Source organism: Brachyistius frenatus, unplaced genomic scaffold, assembly GCF_029030835.1.
Source record: "Brachyistius frenatus isolate BFR_SWC_R1_liver_20210118 unplaced genomic scaffold, ASM2903083v1 Contig_8, whole genome shotgun sequence".
NCBI lineage: Eukaryota > Metazoa > Chordata > Actinopteri > Embiotocidae > Brachyistius > Brachyistius frenatus.
The window spans coordinates 2,540,001-2,560,463 of NW_027210607.1; the positions used below are offsets into that span (position 1 = coordinate 2,540,001).

Sequence of the window (20,463 nt, forward strand, 5' to 3'; positions counted from 1 at the left end):
CACTGGATTGTAGAGAAGTAGAAAGTAAAGTACAAGTGCATCAACAATTTCACTTTAGTGCAGTAAATGTAATGACTTTACGCCCCTGTTCATGTATTGACTTTAGTGTTTACATGTGTTTATCTGTTTATTCATTAACAACCTTTTTTCTGAAAGCAAATTTGATTTAAAAATGTCATTTGATTAAACATTTTGAGAATTTTATGGAAACTTTTGTTGTTGAAAAATGTGAACCAGACATTGTGCTCTCTTTTGATGGACGCTGCCACTTGACTGAGAGATATCTGGCATCCTGCTTTCATTTGCCTCGTGGTAAATCCTCACCAATGTCAAATTCTACCATTGTCATGCTAAATTGAGTGTCTCTTCTTCTGCAGTGCAAGTGGTCCAGAAAGGGATTCATCAGAACTCGATGGGCCCTGGCTGACTGGTGAGTTTTATTAATAGGATCCCTGCCGTGACACATCCCACCTCATCACCGTTCAACCTTGAATCATTACGAATGTATCGGTGTGAGATCTAACCACGTCAGTCATGTCCGGCTGCAGGGAGCTGTGTGCAGCGGTGTGGTGATCACAGGCAGTACAGACAGACAGACAGACAGGGAATGAGTTCCACAGCTGGATCCTCTCCGGACAGTTTGCCACAGAGGCAAGCAGGGATTTGATTAGACGTAATCATGTTAGCCAAGCAGTTGCATATGACAGATGACAAAAAACATTACATGCAATTGAACCTGTACGGGACGAATAGAAAACGCTGCTCCCCTTCTGCAGAGCCAGGGATGGTGGTGAGGCGGGTGGGTGGTTGTAGGAGGGGGGTGGGGGGAAGAGAGAGATTGTAATCTAATAGAAGGATGACATGAGAACTAAAGAGCTGAAACGCTAAGCATTTAATAGGAGCATGACGTTTGACAGGAGCGGCAGGGAGAGAGAGGGAGCGGCTGGTGAAGAATAGGAGATCAGATCAGAGATGGGGTAGACAGAGATAGTCAAAGCCATGCATGTATTCATTTGTTCAGGATGTCACTGAGGAATAAACCGCCATGAGATAAGATCAAATCCTCCGGGTCGGGCCTGCCGAGCGCCGTGCTAACCAAACAGCCCAGATTGATCGGATCAGCGGGGAGGTGTTCATCACTGTACATTGAGCTGTCTGGCTTTTCTCTAACAGGACAAAGTGAAAGAAAGCAGATTAGTGTGTAGTGGTGTCCATACTGGTACGCTGTGCTCAAGGGCCTGAAGTAGTTAAAGAACCATTTTATATTTCATTTCATCCCATTTAATTAAGAGATTTTTGACTGTGTCCAGACAGACAGTAAAATATGTAGTTGTTAATTTCAGAAATATGCTAAGAGTGAAGTCACAAGAGTTTTGTCACCTGGAATTATACTGTTCTGTATATCTGATGTTCTGGATGGAGAAGTTCACTCACAGTGTGCTCTTTCATCACAGTGCCTTTGATCTGGTCAACATCCACCTTTTCCACGATGCTTCCAACCTCGTGGCCTTGGAGAAAAGCCCCTCGGTCTACTCTGGGATCAGGCAGAAGGCCCTCGGCTACGTTCTAGACAGGTACTGCTCAACACCAGTTGTATTTTTTTTCCACATATCTGTTGTGTTCTTGATCAGATAAAGGCACCCTTCCTGCAAATATCACTGACATTATAAAAGAAAGCCATAAAAGTTCTTTCTACATGCAATATTTCTGCTCTTAAGTGCATCACTCAAATTAAATTAAGCAGTAATACTTTCATGTTTTCAGATGCATAAATACTACAGTATACCCTGATTACACTAATTAGGACTTAATAACAAAAATGTCTTAACATTCTTTCACACCAAAGACTTATGGTGTGTTCAAACCAAACGCAAAGTGAATTTTGCCCTCGAAAACTCACTGTGAAAGAACCCAAGAACTCCTGAACACTCTCGTCCACTTTGAACTCATTTGTTTGACCTTTATCTGGGAAAATGTACAGGAATTTATATAAACATACATAAATATTTGTGTAAAAGATTCCGTTTTCTGTATGCGAGAGGCAGCAGATAGTAGTCAGAAATCCCAGCTGCCTCTGACATGGCAAAACCTGTATTGATATTGTAATGGAGGCTTAGAGTGAGACTGAGGGAGAGCAGAGAAGGCTTTGGTGGGATTCAGTCCCAGACCAGTGGGGTTACATCCGTCTGTAGAAGTACGCGGTCTCACTCACTACACGCTCTGTGAACTCCACACTCTCTTTTATCTCTGCTTTTTCTATCCCTCTTTGTGACTCTTTCTCTTTCCAACATTTTCTTTTTATTATTATTATTATTATCATCATCATTATTATTATTATTATTAGAATAATGTTTTTCAAGGTGTAATCCCACACTTATCTTTGTTATTGTCCCACAACAGAGAAAGACTGACAGACAGTTTATTCATCTCCTCAGTGGAAATACCACATGAAAGGAAGCTCACGGCTATTTTGTCGGATGCTTTGCTCCAGACTGAGACACGTCAAACAACGCTGACCAGATTTCCATGATATTAAAAGTCCTGGTCTTGGTGGGGATCATTTTGCTCCACCATCAGGTCAGAATTTCCCCAGATTAGAAGTACCTGTTGGATAATGGTTTGATTTGCATTAAATGTACAGTCGATGGTCGCCAGATGTTGATTACCATAATATTGGCTGACCACATTCATGCTCCTTAGAGGCAGGATCCTCTTTATTTTGAACACTCCATGTATTCAGCACTCTGGTATGTTTCTATAATCAAAAAGGATGAATTCAGTTCAATTTATTGTAGATTTTTATAATCCACAGAAGTTTTTGGTGACAGTTTCAGTTCCAGACATGTCACAGGTCTAAGTTTAACACATTTAATTATACTAGCGATGGTTAAAGTTGTCTTTGCTCAGTGCTGCCATCCTCTATACAAACAGACCTGGCTATCCGTTCACAGGCCATGCTAATGTGATTTATGAGAGATCCAGTTGCGGTGCAACGGGGATGATAGAGTGCACAGTGCAACCCCTGCTCCCTACCTGGCCATGCTAACACACAATAAAAGCCCGGTACCAGCCTCGCAGCAGGTGACCTCCCATTCAAACGGCGTAAGAATGCACGACATGGCTCCCCGCCACCTCCACTTTGAATAACTACATGCATATCAGGCTGGCATACATTATCACCGAGCTCTCTGATGCCTTTGAATCATGAGGCGCGTTTTAAATTATTCTCCACGAGGTCGTATTTTACCGTTACTTGACTCTGGGTTTGATGAAAGAATGGTCCGCCTTTAATGGAGAGGGAAGTGGGAGGGTTTTAGGAATACAGCCGCTTTTCAGATTTTTATTGCATTGTAACTTACCTGGATTTACTGACATAATGAAGAAAGGAGCTCTGTAGTTGCTCACATTTCCATTGTGTTTCCTCTGCTTTCATCATGCCTTCACACTCAGTTGATTTATTTTTAAAGGTCCCCCCTATAAATACACCTAAACAGCAGAGTCTCAGAGTTGTACTTGGGTGGCAGAGGAGGCTGAATGGAACTGATGTTGGCTGAGTGGCAGTTTCCACGCTCCCTCCTCCTAAATCCCCTTGTGTTGTGGATGGTATCCGTGTAGTTACTTCTGGCCCATATCATTTAAAGGTTCTTTTTTTTTTTTGACAGGGGGTAAGTGGTGTGAGGCAAGGTGGTGGTGGTGGTGGTGGGGGTGGGCAGGTCGTTCTGTGTTGCAGCTCCCCTGGTATTCCTCTGCTTGGGGCTGCAGGGGTGGGGCATCGCGCCTCACTCGCTCACTTTGTGGGAAGCCGTCGGGCGCAGATCCGGAGCACCGGAGTGAGAAAAAAAAAAAAAAAGCTGGCGGTGCAGAGGGAAGGGAGGAGGAGCACAAAGGGTGCTTGGGCTCTGTAAAGGGCAGTGAATAATGGGTCGGTCCTTTCACAGAGGCTGCTAACCTTTTGGCAGCCACCAGCAAACTCCATTCTCCTCCGCCGATCTGGGAGGACAATGTGCCCGGGCCGGGCTTTGAATGAAGCGCTACCACCAACAGTGTTCCCATTCAGCGACTGGTTGGGAACCATCTTTTTGGCTATTGTCCTAACTGTGACTCCTACCCCCAGAAGCAGAGCAGGAAAAGGGACAGGGGGGAATATCTAAAGCCAAAAAAAGTCCCCCCTTCTTCCCTCTTCTCTCTCTCTGCTCCCTGTCCCTCTCTGAGCTCTAATCTCTCACTGCGGGATGGGAGAGGAGGGGAGGGGGTGTGAACACACCACCAGCTGAGATCCGCGGGGCAGCCGGCACAGGAGCCGGATCACATGACAGAGCTCTTACTGCCTGGCATCAAACTTTCAGCCTTCCACTGTCTTATCAGGGGCAGGGGCCTAATAATGCAGCTTACAGCCCATTGAGAACACATCTGATAAGCCTTTTCCTCTGTGGCCCCTTTTAACTGCTAAACACTGTTTATCTCCAAAGTGCTTCAAGGCCTCGGGGGAACAATGCTGAGAAGGAACAGCGTTTAGCCGGCCAAACCCCTCACTATTGAGTCACATCAAAAAAGCACTGCTCTATAGGCCGCGCTGATGTTTGGACCGCTTCCATGAGAGAAAGGCAAAGCTCTGCTTGAAATGCCTCCGCTGCTCGTTTTCCTGTCCTTTGAACGTGCTCATACTGTATGTGTTCTGGGCTGCAGCTCCCCTTGATGTACGGAGGTCATTGTTTTGAAATTATGTCAAGGTTTAATAGCTTTATGTTTTAAAGAATAATTCAGCTGGACTTTTTATTGAGTTTAAGGAATGATGTTAAATTATCTTCCAAAATGCTCGAGATGTGAAAGCAGCTTATGTAATGACAGTGATGCTGAAAGCCCGGGCCTCTAGAAATGATAGCATGAGATAAAACCAACAGTTTTTTTTGTTTTTTTTCTCCCCTCTTCCTTAAAGAAATCCCTTTTGTGTGTATTGAAGTTTGTTTCTTTTTCCAGCCCCCATTCAGAGTGACTGGTCCGGTTCAGGGGAGAACAGTTTTACATTACAACTGTGAAATCCGGGCATAAAGGCGTCCTTTGTGGCGCGCCATTATTTTCACACAAATATAGTCCATTGTCACAGTGCTGAAGTTAATTTGATCAACATTGGGGACATTTAACTGTTTTGTTCGCTGAAAAGACTTGTTTCATGCTCATTTTCGGGGCATTGAAAAGCCATGATTGGCAGAAAAATAATGTTGCCGTTAACAATTCAAAGCAATTAGTTTCCCATGGGGAGGCAGTGGGCCGCAATGGCCACCACACAGCGATGCTTTGTCATTTTATGGAGGGTCATCAGTCAACTGTCAGAGCTTCTCAAAGAGCCCTCCAATCTAAATGTTTCCCTTTAGGCTTTTCCCAGAACAACAGGCTGAAAGAGCAGAGAGAGGCCGGCCGCTTTCCAGCCAATAGACATGTTGAGCTGCAGGAGGGAGGACTGGATAATCGCAGGGAGATCCTCCAGAAAGCCCGAATGAATTTATTAAAGAGAGCTGTGTGTGTGTCCCTGTCAGCGCGAGTATTATGCAAATCATATTTCCCATGTCAGAACATGCGTCATACACGTAACTTGCAGGTTTTTTTTCCATTGAGTTTGTGTCTGGTGTCTAAATAAAGCAGATTCTTTCGTAGTTGTACTTCAGAGTGCGTTAACATTCAGGAGCTACATTTTAACGAGGTTACTGGTTTTTAGGTGTACGTGCATGTGTGTAAATATGAGTGTGAGTGTGAGTGTGTGTGTGTGTGTGTGTGTGTGTGTGTGTGTGTGTGTGTGTGTGTGTGTGTGTGTGTGTGTGTGTGTGTGTGTGTGTGTGTGTGTGTGTGTGTGTGTGTGTGTGTGTGTGTGTGTGTGTTGTCACTCTGCTCTCTGACTCTGTACTGCCTCCTCACCCTGGGAGGCCTGCAGGAGCAGAGGTTAATCTTCCCCAGTGTCTGCCTGGTCACACTGCACCTGGTTTATTTCTCCCTCCCTGTCACTCTCTCTAACTCGCTCACACACACACACACACACACACACACACACACACACACACGCGCACACACACACACACACACACACACACACACACAGTCATGTTTTCGTCACGTCAGAGACTTACCTTAACCTAACAGATACAGACATCACTGTCGATGAGAATCCTGCATCAGAGGATACATTTTCATCAAGTTGAGCAGAAAATAACGATTATTTTTGTCATGAATTATTCTGCTGATTATTTACTCGATTAATTGATGAGCTGTTTGGTCTTTTATATGTCAAAAATTTTGGAAAAAGGTCAACAAGTGTTTCCTGGTCTCCTTGTTTGTTGCCTAAAATGTTTTGTTTTGTCTCGAATGAAAATACACAACCAAAGGATATTCAGTTTATTATCCTGGAGGACTAAAGGAACCAGAAAATAGTCACATTTAAGAAGCTGGAATCAGAGAATTTTTGTATTTTTTTTTCATTCAAATGACAAAACAAGAAGTTTGCGATTGATTTTCGTCATCAACTAATCGATTAATCAACTAAGTTCATCCATATGTATTATGCAATTAATAACACATTTTACATACACAGTTTAAGCCCAATTTGAATGAAATAGTATCATTGCAAAAAACTAAAGCAAACAAGTGAAAAGTTTCCTAAAATATTTTTTTGGACACATTTTGATATCAAATTGGCTTCAAATTTTTGTCTTTAGCTTTGTCTTTAGTGTCCATTACAGTCTGGGGTCCTGGGGTCCTGGGGCCCAGCTGGTTTACAGTCTTGAGTTCTGATGGTCTGAGATTCACTTCCATGAATCGTATACTTTCTCACAGTTTTCCTATTTCGTGTCCACTTTAGACAAAATTCTGTGGAGTAAAGATTCAGCAGTCACATCCTGAGAGTTATGCAAAGTTTTCCCGCCCGCTCCCCAGACTATCTCATGTCGTCTCCACCTCTGCTCACAGGTGTCCCCCCTCATCGTGAGCGTATCTTGACACTGCTATTGGCTATCCGCTAACCTCTGTGTGACCGCTGCGACACCCTCGCACCCCCTCAGCACCACATCTTTCCTGCATTGGTGTCCTGCTCCTCTTGTGGTGGGCGTTCCTTAAGGAGACGGGGTGCTAACAGGGGGACGAGGGTGAGGCTGTCCTGCCGTGTCAAAGGTCCCGTCAGGGGCCACCCTCGGCCCATTCAGAGAGACGTCACCAGCACATTCTTCACAATGTTAACATTCTCCCAAATTCTCAACATTTACTTACAATGGACGACTGTGCTCGGCCCAGCCTTTGTGTGCAAAGTTGAATCTGACCGGCCAACTTATGGTAAGTCATCTTGTCAATATAATCATGACATGGCCCCCAGTTGCACCCTCATAATCCCATATGGACTGTCTATTATGGCTCAGTTTAGCTGTCAATCACGGCGTATAATCTGGCGAGGAGTCAGTGAGGCTGATGGGAAGGAGAAAAAGTTTTGTGTGTTTGTGTTATCAGTGTGTACATGTGTTATTTGTGAGACTGAGATAGTGCCGTAGGTGCAAGACTATTTTCAGTCTTCACGCTGTTTTTGGATGAGAGTTCACTTCTCTGTTTGCATGTGAGAGACTCAGAAAGAGAGAATGTGTGCTGCTTTGCTTTGTGCGGCTGGTTTAAGGAGCCTGGGAGCAGAGTCCGGGGCCATGTTATAAATTAGCGTCTGACCCCAGTCTTTGTGTGGCCCCCCAAGGAAAGGCCTGACGAAGGCCCCCAGCCCCAAACGGCAGTGAGAACGGCCCATGTGAAGAGGCTCTTTCAGGGGTGTCACGGCGCGATGAATGTGCCGGGAGAAAGCATGTTTATAGACTGTGTAAAGGAGTGTGGCTTTGTGGGAGAATGTCACTGACACTGTTACAGTTTGCCTGAATGAACTGTGATGACGAGGCTAATGGGGGGGGCCCCACCGAGGGTGAGGGTCAGCGAGGAGGGGGGGAGCTCCCTCCAAGCTCGGGACCCCCCACCCTCAGGCCCCTTTCACGCCCAGTAGCTGTAGCTAATGTTGCAATTCTTCGTCCCCCCCACCCCTCTCTCCACAAAGGCCAAGGAAAAAGTCAACTTTCACACCAGCGGGTCACCATGAGTGCTTTAGGAAATGATCGTGTAAACAGAGTGTTACCTTCTGACCTGTGGCTGATACCTTGGAGCAGCAGACAAAACAGCCAGCCTGTGGGTATTAGACATGGCTGTTAGCAGGAGAAAGACTTCAGCCTCTGCTGAAACACACACACACACACACACTCTCCTACTCCTTATCCTTTTTTTTAGGGTGCCTGCCTCACTCTCATCTCCTCTTCCCCGTTCTTCACTTAATCCGTTCTCTTTTGGTTTATTGTTTTGAATCATTACAGTATCTGATTGACATATTGTAATTGCATATTTTGCTATAACAACAGTAGATGTAGTAAATCCATGAGTTCCCACGCATGTAAGACCTGCACTGCCATGTTTCGGCCCTCCGTTCGGGCCAGCAGGATAAACTCACCACTAACCTGTTTGAATAGAGCCGAGACTCTCAGCAGCATGATATGAGGTCATTAATGACAGCGGTGCCAGTTTATTAATGAGTTATTGCACACACACGTAGTCTGTGTACCTTAATCTTAAGGATGGTGTGTATTGTGTAATTGATGCTTGGCTAAATAGGTACTGTAAATTGAAGACTCGTATGGCTCCTGAAAGGTTGGTTTTGTTCATGCTGTAAATGAACCACTTTGATAATGTTGTGGAAACTTTATTTTATTACATGAGGAAGATCCAGTGTTTCCCTTCAGGCTTCACTCATTTCTGTGATTGGCGTGATTGCTGTGATTTTGGATCCCAGATTAGAATTCAAACTTTTTTCTACTGATCTGAAGTGTCTTTAGCAATGAAGGTTGATAATCCCTGTAACTTACTTTTTCACGTTCTTACAGTCTTTGAGTGTGCAAGTGTCAGTAATAAATAGATTCCATCAGTTGCCCAGGCCTTTATAGACACACCTGCAAGTTCCACTCATCCATTTTCAATTGCAAAATTGTGACCAGAGTTAAAACAATACATCAAATCCAGGGTTTCCAGAACATCCCACTGGTCATAGAATTTCTGGAATATCATGTAATTATAAAGTCTATTCCAGAAATGGAATGATCATTTTTGAGCCAAGTCATGGAAAATCACTGGATTTTAGTTGCCACTCATCAAAATATAATATTTTCCATAAAATGTTTATCTATATAGTGTTGTATAACTTTTTTCCTGAGTGCTTTTATCCCCTTTCTTGCACGTCAACAATCACTTTTCCTGTAGCTGCTAATGGATGAAATTTCAATAGCTTTAGCTACAAAACAACGACTTCAACGATAAGTAGACGTTAAGTAGACAACCAAATATTCAGATGTAAAGTTTGTAAAACTGCTATTGATCTATTAAAATATGGATGAGGGAGCCTTCGCAGACACGCTAACAGTAAGAAGCATGCTGCCTCCATCACTGCTGTGCTGCAGCCCAGTGGAGTAGAATCTTTAGTTGGGGGGAGCCCACAGAAATTCATTTATTTAATATGAAATATTTTGCTTAATTTATTGTTGAAGCAGTTAAAACAAAACTAAGTTGTGAACTTAAAACACCTGTGAACTAGTGAATAACACTCGCAAATTGCTGGCATTAAAGTAGCATGGCTGGATTTTGTCTGACCAGTACAAAGGTGGCCTTTTTCCGTTCATTATAGGTCTAAGAAATTCAACTTTTCAGTCAGTGAAAGTTGGAGTGGGAACCTTGTAAATAATTCTGTCAGAAAATGTATTGATTTTGGCCTCTTTTCAAACAAAAATAACAAAGACTCACAGGTTCCAGATTCTCTAATAGGATCGTTTGCTCGTTTTCTTTTTGTGTGGTCATAAACTGTGAATAAATTTGGGCTTTTGACCACTGTTCAGACCACACAGTTATTGTGAAGATGTCAATTACGATCTGGAGAGTTGTAATGAGCACCTTTTTCATGATTTATAGAGGAAAATCAAATCTAATTGTGGAAATAATCTTTAATTTCAGCCCAAATTGTGCTTAAGAAAGATCCATAAAAAGGATAGCTCTCATTTCCACGCATGTAGCTAAAAAAAAAAATAATGAAGCAAATGTCCAGATGGAAAGGTTTTGAAAATTCTGAATTGCATCAATTATAACCAGGAAACATTGTGTTGCTCTGGAGATTAAAGTCTAGATCCTGCTCTCATCTTTATGTCGACCCCTGTTGAAAAACCTGTGGCACAGAAAGACAGTTGAGTTTCTGTTTTAATATAAGGTAACGTCAAACGACGTACTCTCTATTTAATATAATAGCTGTGTTTTTCACCTCCTTACTGCAGTCACCTTCGCCTCGCTGCCTCCCCTCATACAGAAGAAGTGGCCATGCTTTACGACAGCCGGCCAGACTGAGACCCACCACTGAGAAAAGCCGTCTCTCTTTGCGGCCTCATAAATATATTGTTATCAGTGCCTGGGAAGTCCACGGTGAGATTTATCCGCGCGATTAGTGGAGATAGCGTGCCAAGCATCCTGAATCATTAATTACACGAGAGCCTGCACTACATCCACCTTAATTTCCTATCTTGCCTCTGTGGAGGAACCACTTCTAAGTAGGTGATGAGGCATAGGAGTTAATTATATGTCGCTTAGGTGCATTTTTTCTTAAAGCACTAGGGATGCTGGCGCTGTGGTAAAGTTCTGGAGATTTGGAAGTAGTCCATGTCAGAGAGGATCTGAACTCTATGAATCCTCGGACACTGAACTCTTAGATTAAAAATAAAGCAGATTATTTAGTGCATTAAAACATTAGCACAACAAGTGACAATAAAATATGCTGTACCAATAAAAGGCATCAAAAGAGCAAAAACATGATTCATTCTTGTGAGTCCATGTGAACCAGAATGTGAGTCCTTTAAGATGCACAAGTCTGTTTCTTACTCTGGATTTAAATCCATAAGCCCACTAGGTCCAGAACCAACACACAATGTCCTCACTAGTCATCTCTCCAAAGCAGGTGTAGCATCTTCAACACCTGACAATACAAAGTGCTTCAATGAGACGAAAAGATGTGAAGACAAAATATACAAGAAACACAAAATGAGTTTTAAAAAGTGTAAAATAGGTCAAATACAATAATTCAGATCAAGCAGGAGAATAAAACTAAAGTGCATTGCAAACAATTCACCCTAAATTCAATTTAATTGAAGGCAGCAGCAAACAGAATATTCCACTTCATCATTACTTTTACTTTCCAGACATAAAGCATAAAATCTGAATGCTGCTTCTGTGTTTACTTTTTTTCCCGAGGACGGTAAGCAGACATGTCCCAGCTGATCTGAGAGGTCTGGACAGTTCATCCTGTACCACCAAATCAGAAAGCACTGAATAGCCCTAAAACCACTCAGTGCTTTCTAAAAATCAACAGGGTGGAGGCTCGTCCACTCTCCTTTTGATCAATTCAGCAAAGTGAATTTTCTTTTCCATCAAAGCAAATTATCAAAGAAAATTATCAAGATTTGTTCATTTAATTGTGGTGTCAGCTGAGAATGAAGAGTTTGACTTTAAAGCATGTTAACTGGAACCCCAGAGCGTGTGTTCAGAAACATTCAGGAAGTGGAACGCAATTTGGTGCTGAAAAAGATGTTCTCTGATCTGGATCCGTCTCTCAATCATTGGTTTAATGCAACGGTTGCACATAGTAAACACACAAACATGTCGAACACTAGATTTTCTGCAAATACAGTAACATGGGTTTTAATGTCATTCCTGATGTTGCAATTCTTTTCTAAGACCTTTAATCACTTATATATCCTCCTCACCTGTAAACCTAAAACTCATCATAATTATTGTGTGAATTTCAAATGACATTTTTCTATCATTTTCCACATCTTCCTACATCAATGTTCTGCATGCTGTGTGATAAATCATGAATGCTGTGAAACTAATGCACCAAAATGTTGCATTAGACCCCAACAAGATGTTAAAAATCTCTACAAAAAGTCGCCCTCATCACTCTGTAAAGGTGAAACTCTTCCAATCAAAGTGTTCAGACCACCAGGTGGTGCTGTGGCCCTCGTGAACTACAGACCCGAGGTCAGACTGCAGCTTGAAGCCTCTTTGACAGTCTTAAGGATGATGATTGTCACAGTGGTGTCTTTCATAATCTTTCCTTTTATTCATATTTTCTGCTACCCATTTTAGGATCATTGTTAATTAAGTGTTTTCATGCAGCCAGCGACCATCACAGAGCTGCTGGTAGTTGTTTAAAACCTCGTCACTGACAGGTGGTTGTAATGTGTTGCAGGATCACGGATCAGCGGTATGAGAAGATGCCATATTTTATCTTTGGGGACTTTAACTTCCGGTTGGACTCCAAGCAAGTTATTGAGGTGAGTGTTTGTTTTATTCTTGAAGAATTTGAAATGGAAAGCTAATTGTTCAGATTATCTGTTATATGTGCACAACTGTATGCTATTATACTCTACATACATCGAGTTCACAGTAGTATAAAGTGTGTGTGTGTGTGTGTGTGTGTGTGTGTGTGTGTGTGTGTGTGTGTGTGTGTGTGTGTGTGTGTGTGTGTGTGTGCTTGTGTTGTATTGGAGAGCGACTGCAATATAGTTAAAGTGGTTTTAGTATCCCACTGTCCTTTTAGAGTTATGACTCATTAAACGCTTCACTGTGGCCGGCCCAGCTGTGTTTGCCAACCGAGCCTCCAAGTGCATTGTTATGTTATGGTGCCATTCACTGCTCTTCCTCTCTGGCTCCCTCCCTCCCTCCCCTCTCTCTTCCTCCTTCTCCTCCTTTCTTGGTGCAAATGAGGCCAAGTGAGAGCAAAGGTAGTGGAGTCATTCAGTAGCCTAGCATGAGGAGATAAGGGGCGGTTTAGTCATAAAAGCCCACCGTAGACAGTGATGTCCGCTGATAACAGAGTGGGAGAGACACTTGTTGGCTGATCCTCTCCCTCCTCTGCAGCACAATGCTCCCCGAGTCAGTGGGCCTGTTCAAGGTGTGGGTATTGTTCATTTCAGCCTTGGCTCCATTGAGAGGAGGGAAAGCTCTCTGAATGGAGGGCTCTAATGCTCAAATGACTTAGGAAGGACTTCACTCTGTGTGGCGCACAAGAAGAACCCCAGTTGTCATTTAGCCATCCGGCCACTAGGGTCGCTGGCATCTCGACGCGCAGGTGGCCATCACATGTTTTCACTCAGCAATCTATCAGGGGCATTGATTATTTGCCTCAAAGTTTGTGCAGTACATTGGATTTGGATGCTGTAATTGGGTCGCATTAACTCACAGGTCATGCGTTACTTTGGAGATAATAAATACAAGTTTGGAATCCTGCAGATGTGCAAACACTGAGGCCATTCAGCAGTCAGCTTCTGCAATTATATGTCACCTGGCGCACATTTCGGTCGCGTATTGATTTCATATCAATGATAGACTGTTTATATTTTTATCTGCAGTGCTGTAATGAAAGACTGTGTTCTGCGCATTAAAATATACAAGAAAACTTAATTTCCGGTGCCAACACTGGCAGGGAAATATGGATCCATTTAGCTGAAAAGAAAGCATCCCATAAAAGCGAGTCAGATGAGATAATTCAGAGCCTGTCTGTTTATCTCCTGTAGCTAATCGAGATAACTCTCTCCTCATGTTTCCTGTCTTGTCCCCGCTGCTCTGTGGTAAGAAGGCTCTCACCTTCTCCGTGTCTCCACCGCTCCGAAATGCTGTTTGAGTGCAGCGGGGTTCGCGACCCCTTTTCCAGGGATGTGTTAGCCTCGCCTGGCTGTGTGTCCACCGCTGCCCCTCTTCTCCCCTCCACACAGCTCCTTTCTTATGCACCTTGGTCCCATTCACTTACACATTCACATCCAGTGTGAACACACACACACACACACACACACACACACACACACACACACACACACACACACACACACACACACACACACACACACACACACACACACACAAACCAATTTGTTAGGCCAAATGAATCTGATTGATTCGGCCCATTTAAAGGGGTGTGGCAGCAGTGCAGGGGGGCCTTTTAGACTTTACCCTCAGGAAGTTAGAGCTGTGGGCATAAACCACACAAATACACACACACACACACACACACACACACACACACACACACACACACACACACACACACACACACACAAACATAAACATACACCTTAATGAAACATACCGACCATTTAATGGGGACAACAAAAAAGGCTGATGATGTCATCTGTGTGAAATGTGTTATTAAAGGGGCAGCGCTGCTTCATATAAACCTGTCGCGCGCCGCGGTCGACCCGCCTGATTTAACAGTGACCCGCGTGTTTCGCGGCAGACACAGCTGTGATGTCATCAATAAACAAATGGGTTGCAACCTTGGTGCGGGATGTAACTCACAGGCGGGAGGCCGTTTTAAGCCCTTTAATGACAATTAATGTCAACAGGACAATTAGTGCACATCTACCGAAGTGCTTAACTGTAGATGGGCTGCTGGCGGATCGATAGTCCATACTTATCTGAAGATTGATTCAGACACAGAGTCCGGATCCCTTCTCACTGTCTGACTCTCATTTTGTTTTGCTTTTCTCTCTCCTTTTTCAATCGATAGAAAAAGGACCCACACAAGCTATGCAGATGAATAGATGCATTTGCAGTGTTAAGTGGATGAAACGGTCGCAAAACGGAACCACTTGCCTTTTTTGATGTGTTGAACAGCAGGGATAACTGTCCAGCACCCATGAGGCTGCCTGTAGGCCTCACTTTGAGAATCACTGGATCAGAAAATACTCCAGTACATTTCTCTACAGCTGCACGCTACACCACTTCTCTTCTTCTCTGTCTCTACTCTATTGTGGGTGACTAGACTGTGGACAACCAGTAGCCACTCCTATGTCACCCATCCTGCCTTGTGGGAGGGTGGCTGGGACAGGGGGGGGGGACTTTAGGATGTATCCGTGTGCACAGAAAAGGAGGTGGTTTCGGAAGGGAGTGGGTTTGTTATTGTCACAGGGCAAATTCCAGGTGGCAAATTCCTGGCATGCTTGTGCTGCAGGATCAGTAACCAAAGGGCCGCGGCTGCCCCCCCCCCCCTCCGCCCAGCCCGGGCAACCCCATTAATTGTGTCCGACAGAGGGAATTGGTTTCAATTGACCCCCATTCAGCGGCCCTTTGACTGGCAGACAAAAGACACAGCCACGTGGAGACTAATGCTCAGGCTGAGCAGCCTGGAGGTGGTCCAGTCCCCACCGACCCTCTCTCTGCTCTCCCATGGGTCTGATCACCCTCCGGCTTGATCACGCTTCGCATCGGTGCTGATAAAACAGGAAACCACAAAGGAAGGTTTCTGAAGATTTTGTCTGCCGACTCATACATACAATACTTCACAGTTCACTTATTGACGTTTGATTTCTTTTCATCTCTTACCGAGCACTTATGTTCAAGCCACAATCAAGTCAGTCATTAAAATCAGACTAAAGATGCAGCACATGTTGTTACAAACTGTGATGGCTTTACAGTCAGACACCAGACTCAAAGACATGTTAGACGGTTGGCTTCACAAAGGCCACCTGTGTGCTTTGTGTAAAGAAGAAGGCCTGAGGAATTAATCTGATGGAATCACGTATGTCGGTCTGAACCATGTTCCATCATGCTGAGTTCATATTTTATAAAAAAAAAATTCTTCATCACAGGAAATCTGAATCTGAAAATACTGTTCTTCACAAATCACCGCTCAACTTGAAATGACCAAACTTTGTAGAATTCCATAAGTAAAACAGATTCAACAGCATTTTTTTGTCACAGTATATTTAATATTGCTAATGTAACATAATTTCTTTGTTATTAATTTTTTTTGCAACTTTTGCCCTTTAATCGTCTTGACAGGCAGAAATAATTCTATATTAGTGTGATTGAAGTTGGACACAATTAACAATTCATATTTTAATTATCAATTTATCTGACAAGAATTCCCTCAATTAATCAATTACCCATTCTGTGAATCAAATGTCATAAAGAAATATAAAAAACAAATTAAAGTACCTAAAGAACCAAAGTAACGTCTCCAATGTCTTGTTTTGTATGATCAATTGTCAAAAACAGAAAAACATGTTGTTGAGTCGTATTTTCACACTTTTAGTTAACACTTCCTAAAACAGAATGATAATGAGATGGATAATTTAAAAAATAGTCTCACACAAACCACTAGTCACTGCCTATATGTATCATATTTGAAGTAATATTAAGGTTACAACCTGTTCTAACCCCTAAAAAAATCATATTATACAAACCCACGTTCAGCCTTTCAAACCAGGTAAGAATCTCAATCAGAAAACCACGTTGCACAATTTTAGTTGACCCATTCAGACCGACAACACATCCAGATTTCCGTTGGTCATTCTTCAGGTAGAAGGTGGTAAAAGGTGTGTTGTGGTGCGGGTGAGAAAGTGTGTGTATGTGTGTATTGTGTCCCAGGAGGTGGCCGGTGGCCGTGAATCAGCAGTGTCGATGACAGGTTCAGGGCTCTGTGCCTGGACACCTAGTATATTTAAAATCCCTCCTAATTAAACTTAATAGAATGTAAATTTAATATCTGCAGAGATTGTGTGCTGCTGGCCGGCGGCTCCAATTTAAGGATTGATAGAGGCCAGCGGGAAGGTTAATTGCTGACTTGATCTACTGTCCCCGTGACATGATGTGGAGCTGTTTTAATTGGGCCTGATCTGCTGCTACATGGACAGATTTCATTAGACGAGCTGGCCTCCCTGACTGTAGGAAGGACTCCGATTAGCGCCCCCTGTCTGGGTCTGCGGGAAGCGCGGAGGGCCGGACCGGGCATCAATCTTCCTTCCTTTGTCCTGTGTCCTTTCTCTCGCTTGAGCAGCATGAAATTAAAGGTGGGGCCCTCGACTATCCCCGCTCCTAATGAATGCTGTAAAATGCCTAGTAATGACACAGCAGCGTGATAGATCATTCATTTCTCACACAGTGAGGCGCACAGCCATGACAGCGGGAGCAGAAATATGGGCAGGCAGGTTTTTGGAAGACATTTTATTATGAGAGACATATTCTGTTATTGCAGCACATAAGAATTAAATAAGCAGACGACGGATGTCACAGTGTAAATGATGGAGGGAAAGCGAACATGTGTGTGCATGTTACCTGCAGCCTCTTGTTGAAACCACCACCAGTTCATCAGGTAGCTGATGGCCATTGTCCCGACTGTTGAACCGAGTCTTGGTAAATAATTTGCACTGGCGAGGGCTTAAACCATTTTCCCTTTTTAGCCCAGACTTTGACTAGCATGAGTGTATGTGGCCGGCTATAAATCAAAAGGCGGCCAGTGTAATTAAGTGTACACTACATTAGTCAGGCTAATTAATTTTGGGGGCCATCCATCCATTAACCAGCGGGCCAGCACTGATTGGGCCTCTGTTCTGTGGAACCCCTGACACCAGGGACTGCGACCCTCATTGGCTGCCCCTCAGCTTTCCAGATACACTCATGCATTAACATCCAGAGACACACATGTATGTACACACACACATGTACATGTGCCAACCCTCGTGCAGTTTGAGTAAAAAGGGGAAGCTTATTGCAGTAAATGTGACTGTTTTTAAGTCATAATTCATCGGGACATTGGTGTTAGCAAGGGTCAGCTTAATGAGAGGTCTGCTGTATTTGACTATTTTATTGCTTGGCCAAATTATATTGACAAATCTTTTATATGGTTTGTGGTTGCCTACTAAATCAATATACTTTTCTGTGAGCGCCTACCCACCTAACATTGTCTTAATTGTCCCGATGCTGTAAACCTCATCCGTTTACTGCACCATGCGAGTCAGAACAGAGTTATTAGCACCTGCTGTTTGACCCACGCCTGTTTATGGCCTCGCAGGTGAAGCCTGTGGTGATATTTCCTCACAATTCAATAAAGACTTATTATCTGCTCAGAAGAGTCCAATCTATCACAATGAGGGCCCATTATATCACTGATAACCCATCTGGATATAGATGGAGACTATTCCCTCTAGACAACAGAGCCTGTTCTCTCTCTCTCTTCTCTGTTTGCTTTCTATGCTAATGAATCCAACGCTGAAGACACAGAGGGGAAAAAACTAAACAAAAGAGTTCAGCTATGAGGGCGTAACTTGAGCAATGCAGCTTTGATGGGAGCGCTGTCCATATCATTAAAACGCTGGCAAATGAAGAACAAGCAGTGGCTTCTGTTGGTCGTGCTCATTAACAACAGGCCGTTTGAGCCCGGCGCCAGCCATGCTATTGCCATTGTGTATTTGTAGGGGTGGGGGGGGGGCACTGTGACTGGCAGCTGGGAACACCATGCCAACGGTGGGATGGCGTGACAAACCAAGCCAAGGATGAGCGCAGAGCCTGGCACCAGCAGGGCCTGGGAGGGTGCGTTGCCTCGTAGGCCCCTGGGGTCGGCCGCGGTCAGGGGTGTAACCTGAGTAACCCCCCCACCCCCCAGTCCCTCACTGCTGCTGTCTGCTGCAGCTGGAACCACTGTTGAGATATCTCTTTTTACTCCATACTGATTCTGTTAGCCAGCTGTTTGACAGGCACAGCTTACACATTCATTTATGTTATTCAGGCACATTGGACGCATAATTTCAACTGTACTTCTGGCTGTAAATGTTGCGATGCACTCGTCCCAAGGAATCAGATCTTGTTGTTTGATTATTTTGATTACTGCAAAGTGAAGTCTTTAATTGACAAAAGTAATGCTATGAAAATATAAAAGTTCATATCTTCAGCATAGTCGTTCAAATTGCTCCTTCAAAAATGTCCCCTAGCATTCTACAGCAAGTCATCAAATTAGTAGCCTTGTATTACCGGAGGCCATGAACCAAAGGGAATTTCCAGTTTCTAGTTGTTGTGTCCTACTGGGTGTAGACCTCAGATAAATAATGAAACTACTAAACAGCCTTTAACCAATCAGCATTGACCACCTAATGTGCCTAGATGCTACCACTGCTGCTACCACACTGAGAAAAAACACATGGCTTCAACATCAAATGTGTGCAAATAAAAAGACAAAACAAGAAAAGCATAAATATGCAAAAATCGCGAGTCCTTCCCGCCGCAGCTGAGACCCTGTCCGCCCCGTGGCATGTTAGCCGGTCAAGATCAACAGCGGAGTCCGGGATGTTGTCGTCTAGCCATGTCTCAGTGATCACACAAACACAAAAAGACGCATGCGATCTACCTTGCCGTGTAAGGAGCGCACATCTGTGTGGAGAATGGTTTGGACAGCCGGCCCGTAGGGGCTAGCTGCCAGCCTAGCCCGGATGCCCCCTTGCCCAACCCCTTTTTTTTGCTTCCTTTCACACCGCTTGCGGCGCCTCCACTTCGGTTTGGGAGCAGCAGTTGAGGCCGTTGGAACGGAGGACGGGCGAAGCAGTCCAAGGATCCAAAGTTCTTCTGCTTGTGTGCTTCCCAAGATGCAATAAGTCCCACTTCTGTCCAGCAGGAACTGACGACCGTACGGTTGTCCCGACAAACACAACAATCTTTTGCATGCACACGACGAAGATGCACAGTTGAACACCATCGTATCAGGAGATAAAGGAGCCGCTGCATATGAAACGTGCCGCCATGTTGGTTGCCAAGCAAGCTTGTTGCAACCAAAAAAGTCCAAAACTCAAAAGTATTTCAATTCGCTATCACAGTAGAAACAGGAAACATGGACATCTCTGAACTTAAAACCAGTATTTATTTATTTATGCAATGTTTCCCTTAAAAAAGATGATTAATCTATAATCCAAAAGGTTTCTGTTGCTTAACTAAACGATTTATCAATTAAATCGTTCAGGATGACATCAAATCATTTTCAAGTGGGCTTTAAGAGAAGAGAGAAAAGACTGATCCATTCTCACCACAGTCTTATATTGAAAAGCAGATAATGTTCAGTATATTAGCCAGAATAGTTTTGGCATCTAGTAAATAACATGGACATTGAACCAGTCACAGCCCACTTTAAGATGATGCATCATCTCTGTAAGAGTTCCAGACAGAAAGTGTTTGTAAAATGTTTTATTTGAAATAATTAAACTATTTACTGCTCATTTAAAATGATGCAGATTTATTAGAGACTTGCGGTACATCACACTGTAGTAGCCATGATGTGGTTGTCAAGTTTAATGCAAACAATAAAAACATCTTCAAATCAAATTAGTGATAAAAATCTGCCTGTGGGCTCAATCGATGTCTTTTTTTTTTTTTTTCTTATCCATCACTTTATCTTAACTGTTTAATACCTCTATAAATTATGAATAATCTGCTCCCAGCACAGTCTTTGTTTATCCTTTGCTTTATTTATGGTTTGTCTTGTCCTCTGTCCTCGGTCCTCTGGACCCCGGCTTTGAAATCCCAGGCAGGGACCGCTAACAGTGATGCTATTATTTA

General features: G+C 43.5%; 1 protein-coding gene across 2 annotated transcripts in view; it reads left to right on the forward strand.

The window, feature by feature from the left end:
• Positions 1 to 20,463, forward strand: part of LOC138615964 (inositol polyphosphate-5-phosphatase A) — a 143,695-nt gene that overhangs the window by 89,153 nt on the left and 34,079 nt on the right. For both annotated transcript variants that reach the window (XM_069689875.1, XM_069689874.1), the window contains exons 7-9: positions 378 to 430; positions 1,455 to 1,574; positions 12,335 to 12,419. In XM_069689875.1, coding sequence (XP_069545976.1) covers positions 378 to 430; positions 1,455 to 1,574; positions 12,335 to 12,419 — 258 coding nt within the window. The remainder of the gene's footprint in view (positions 1 to 377; positions 431 to 1,454; positions 1,575 to 12,334; positions 12,420 to 20,463) is intronic.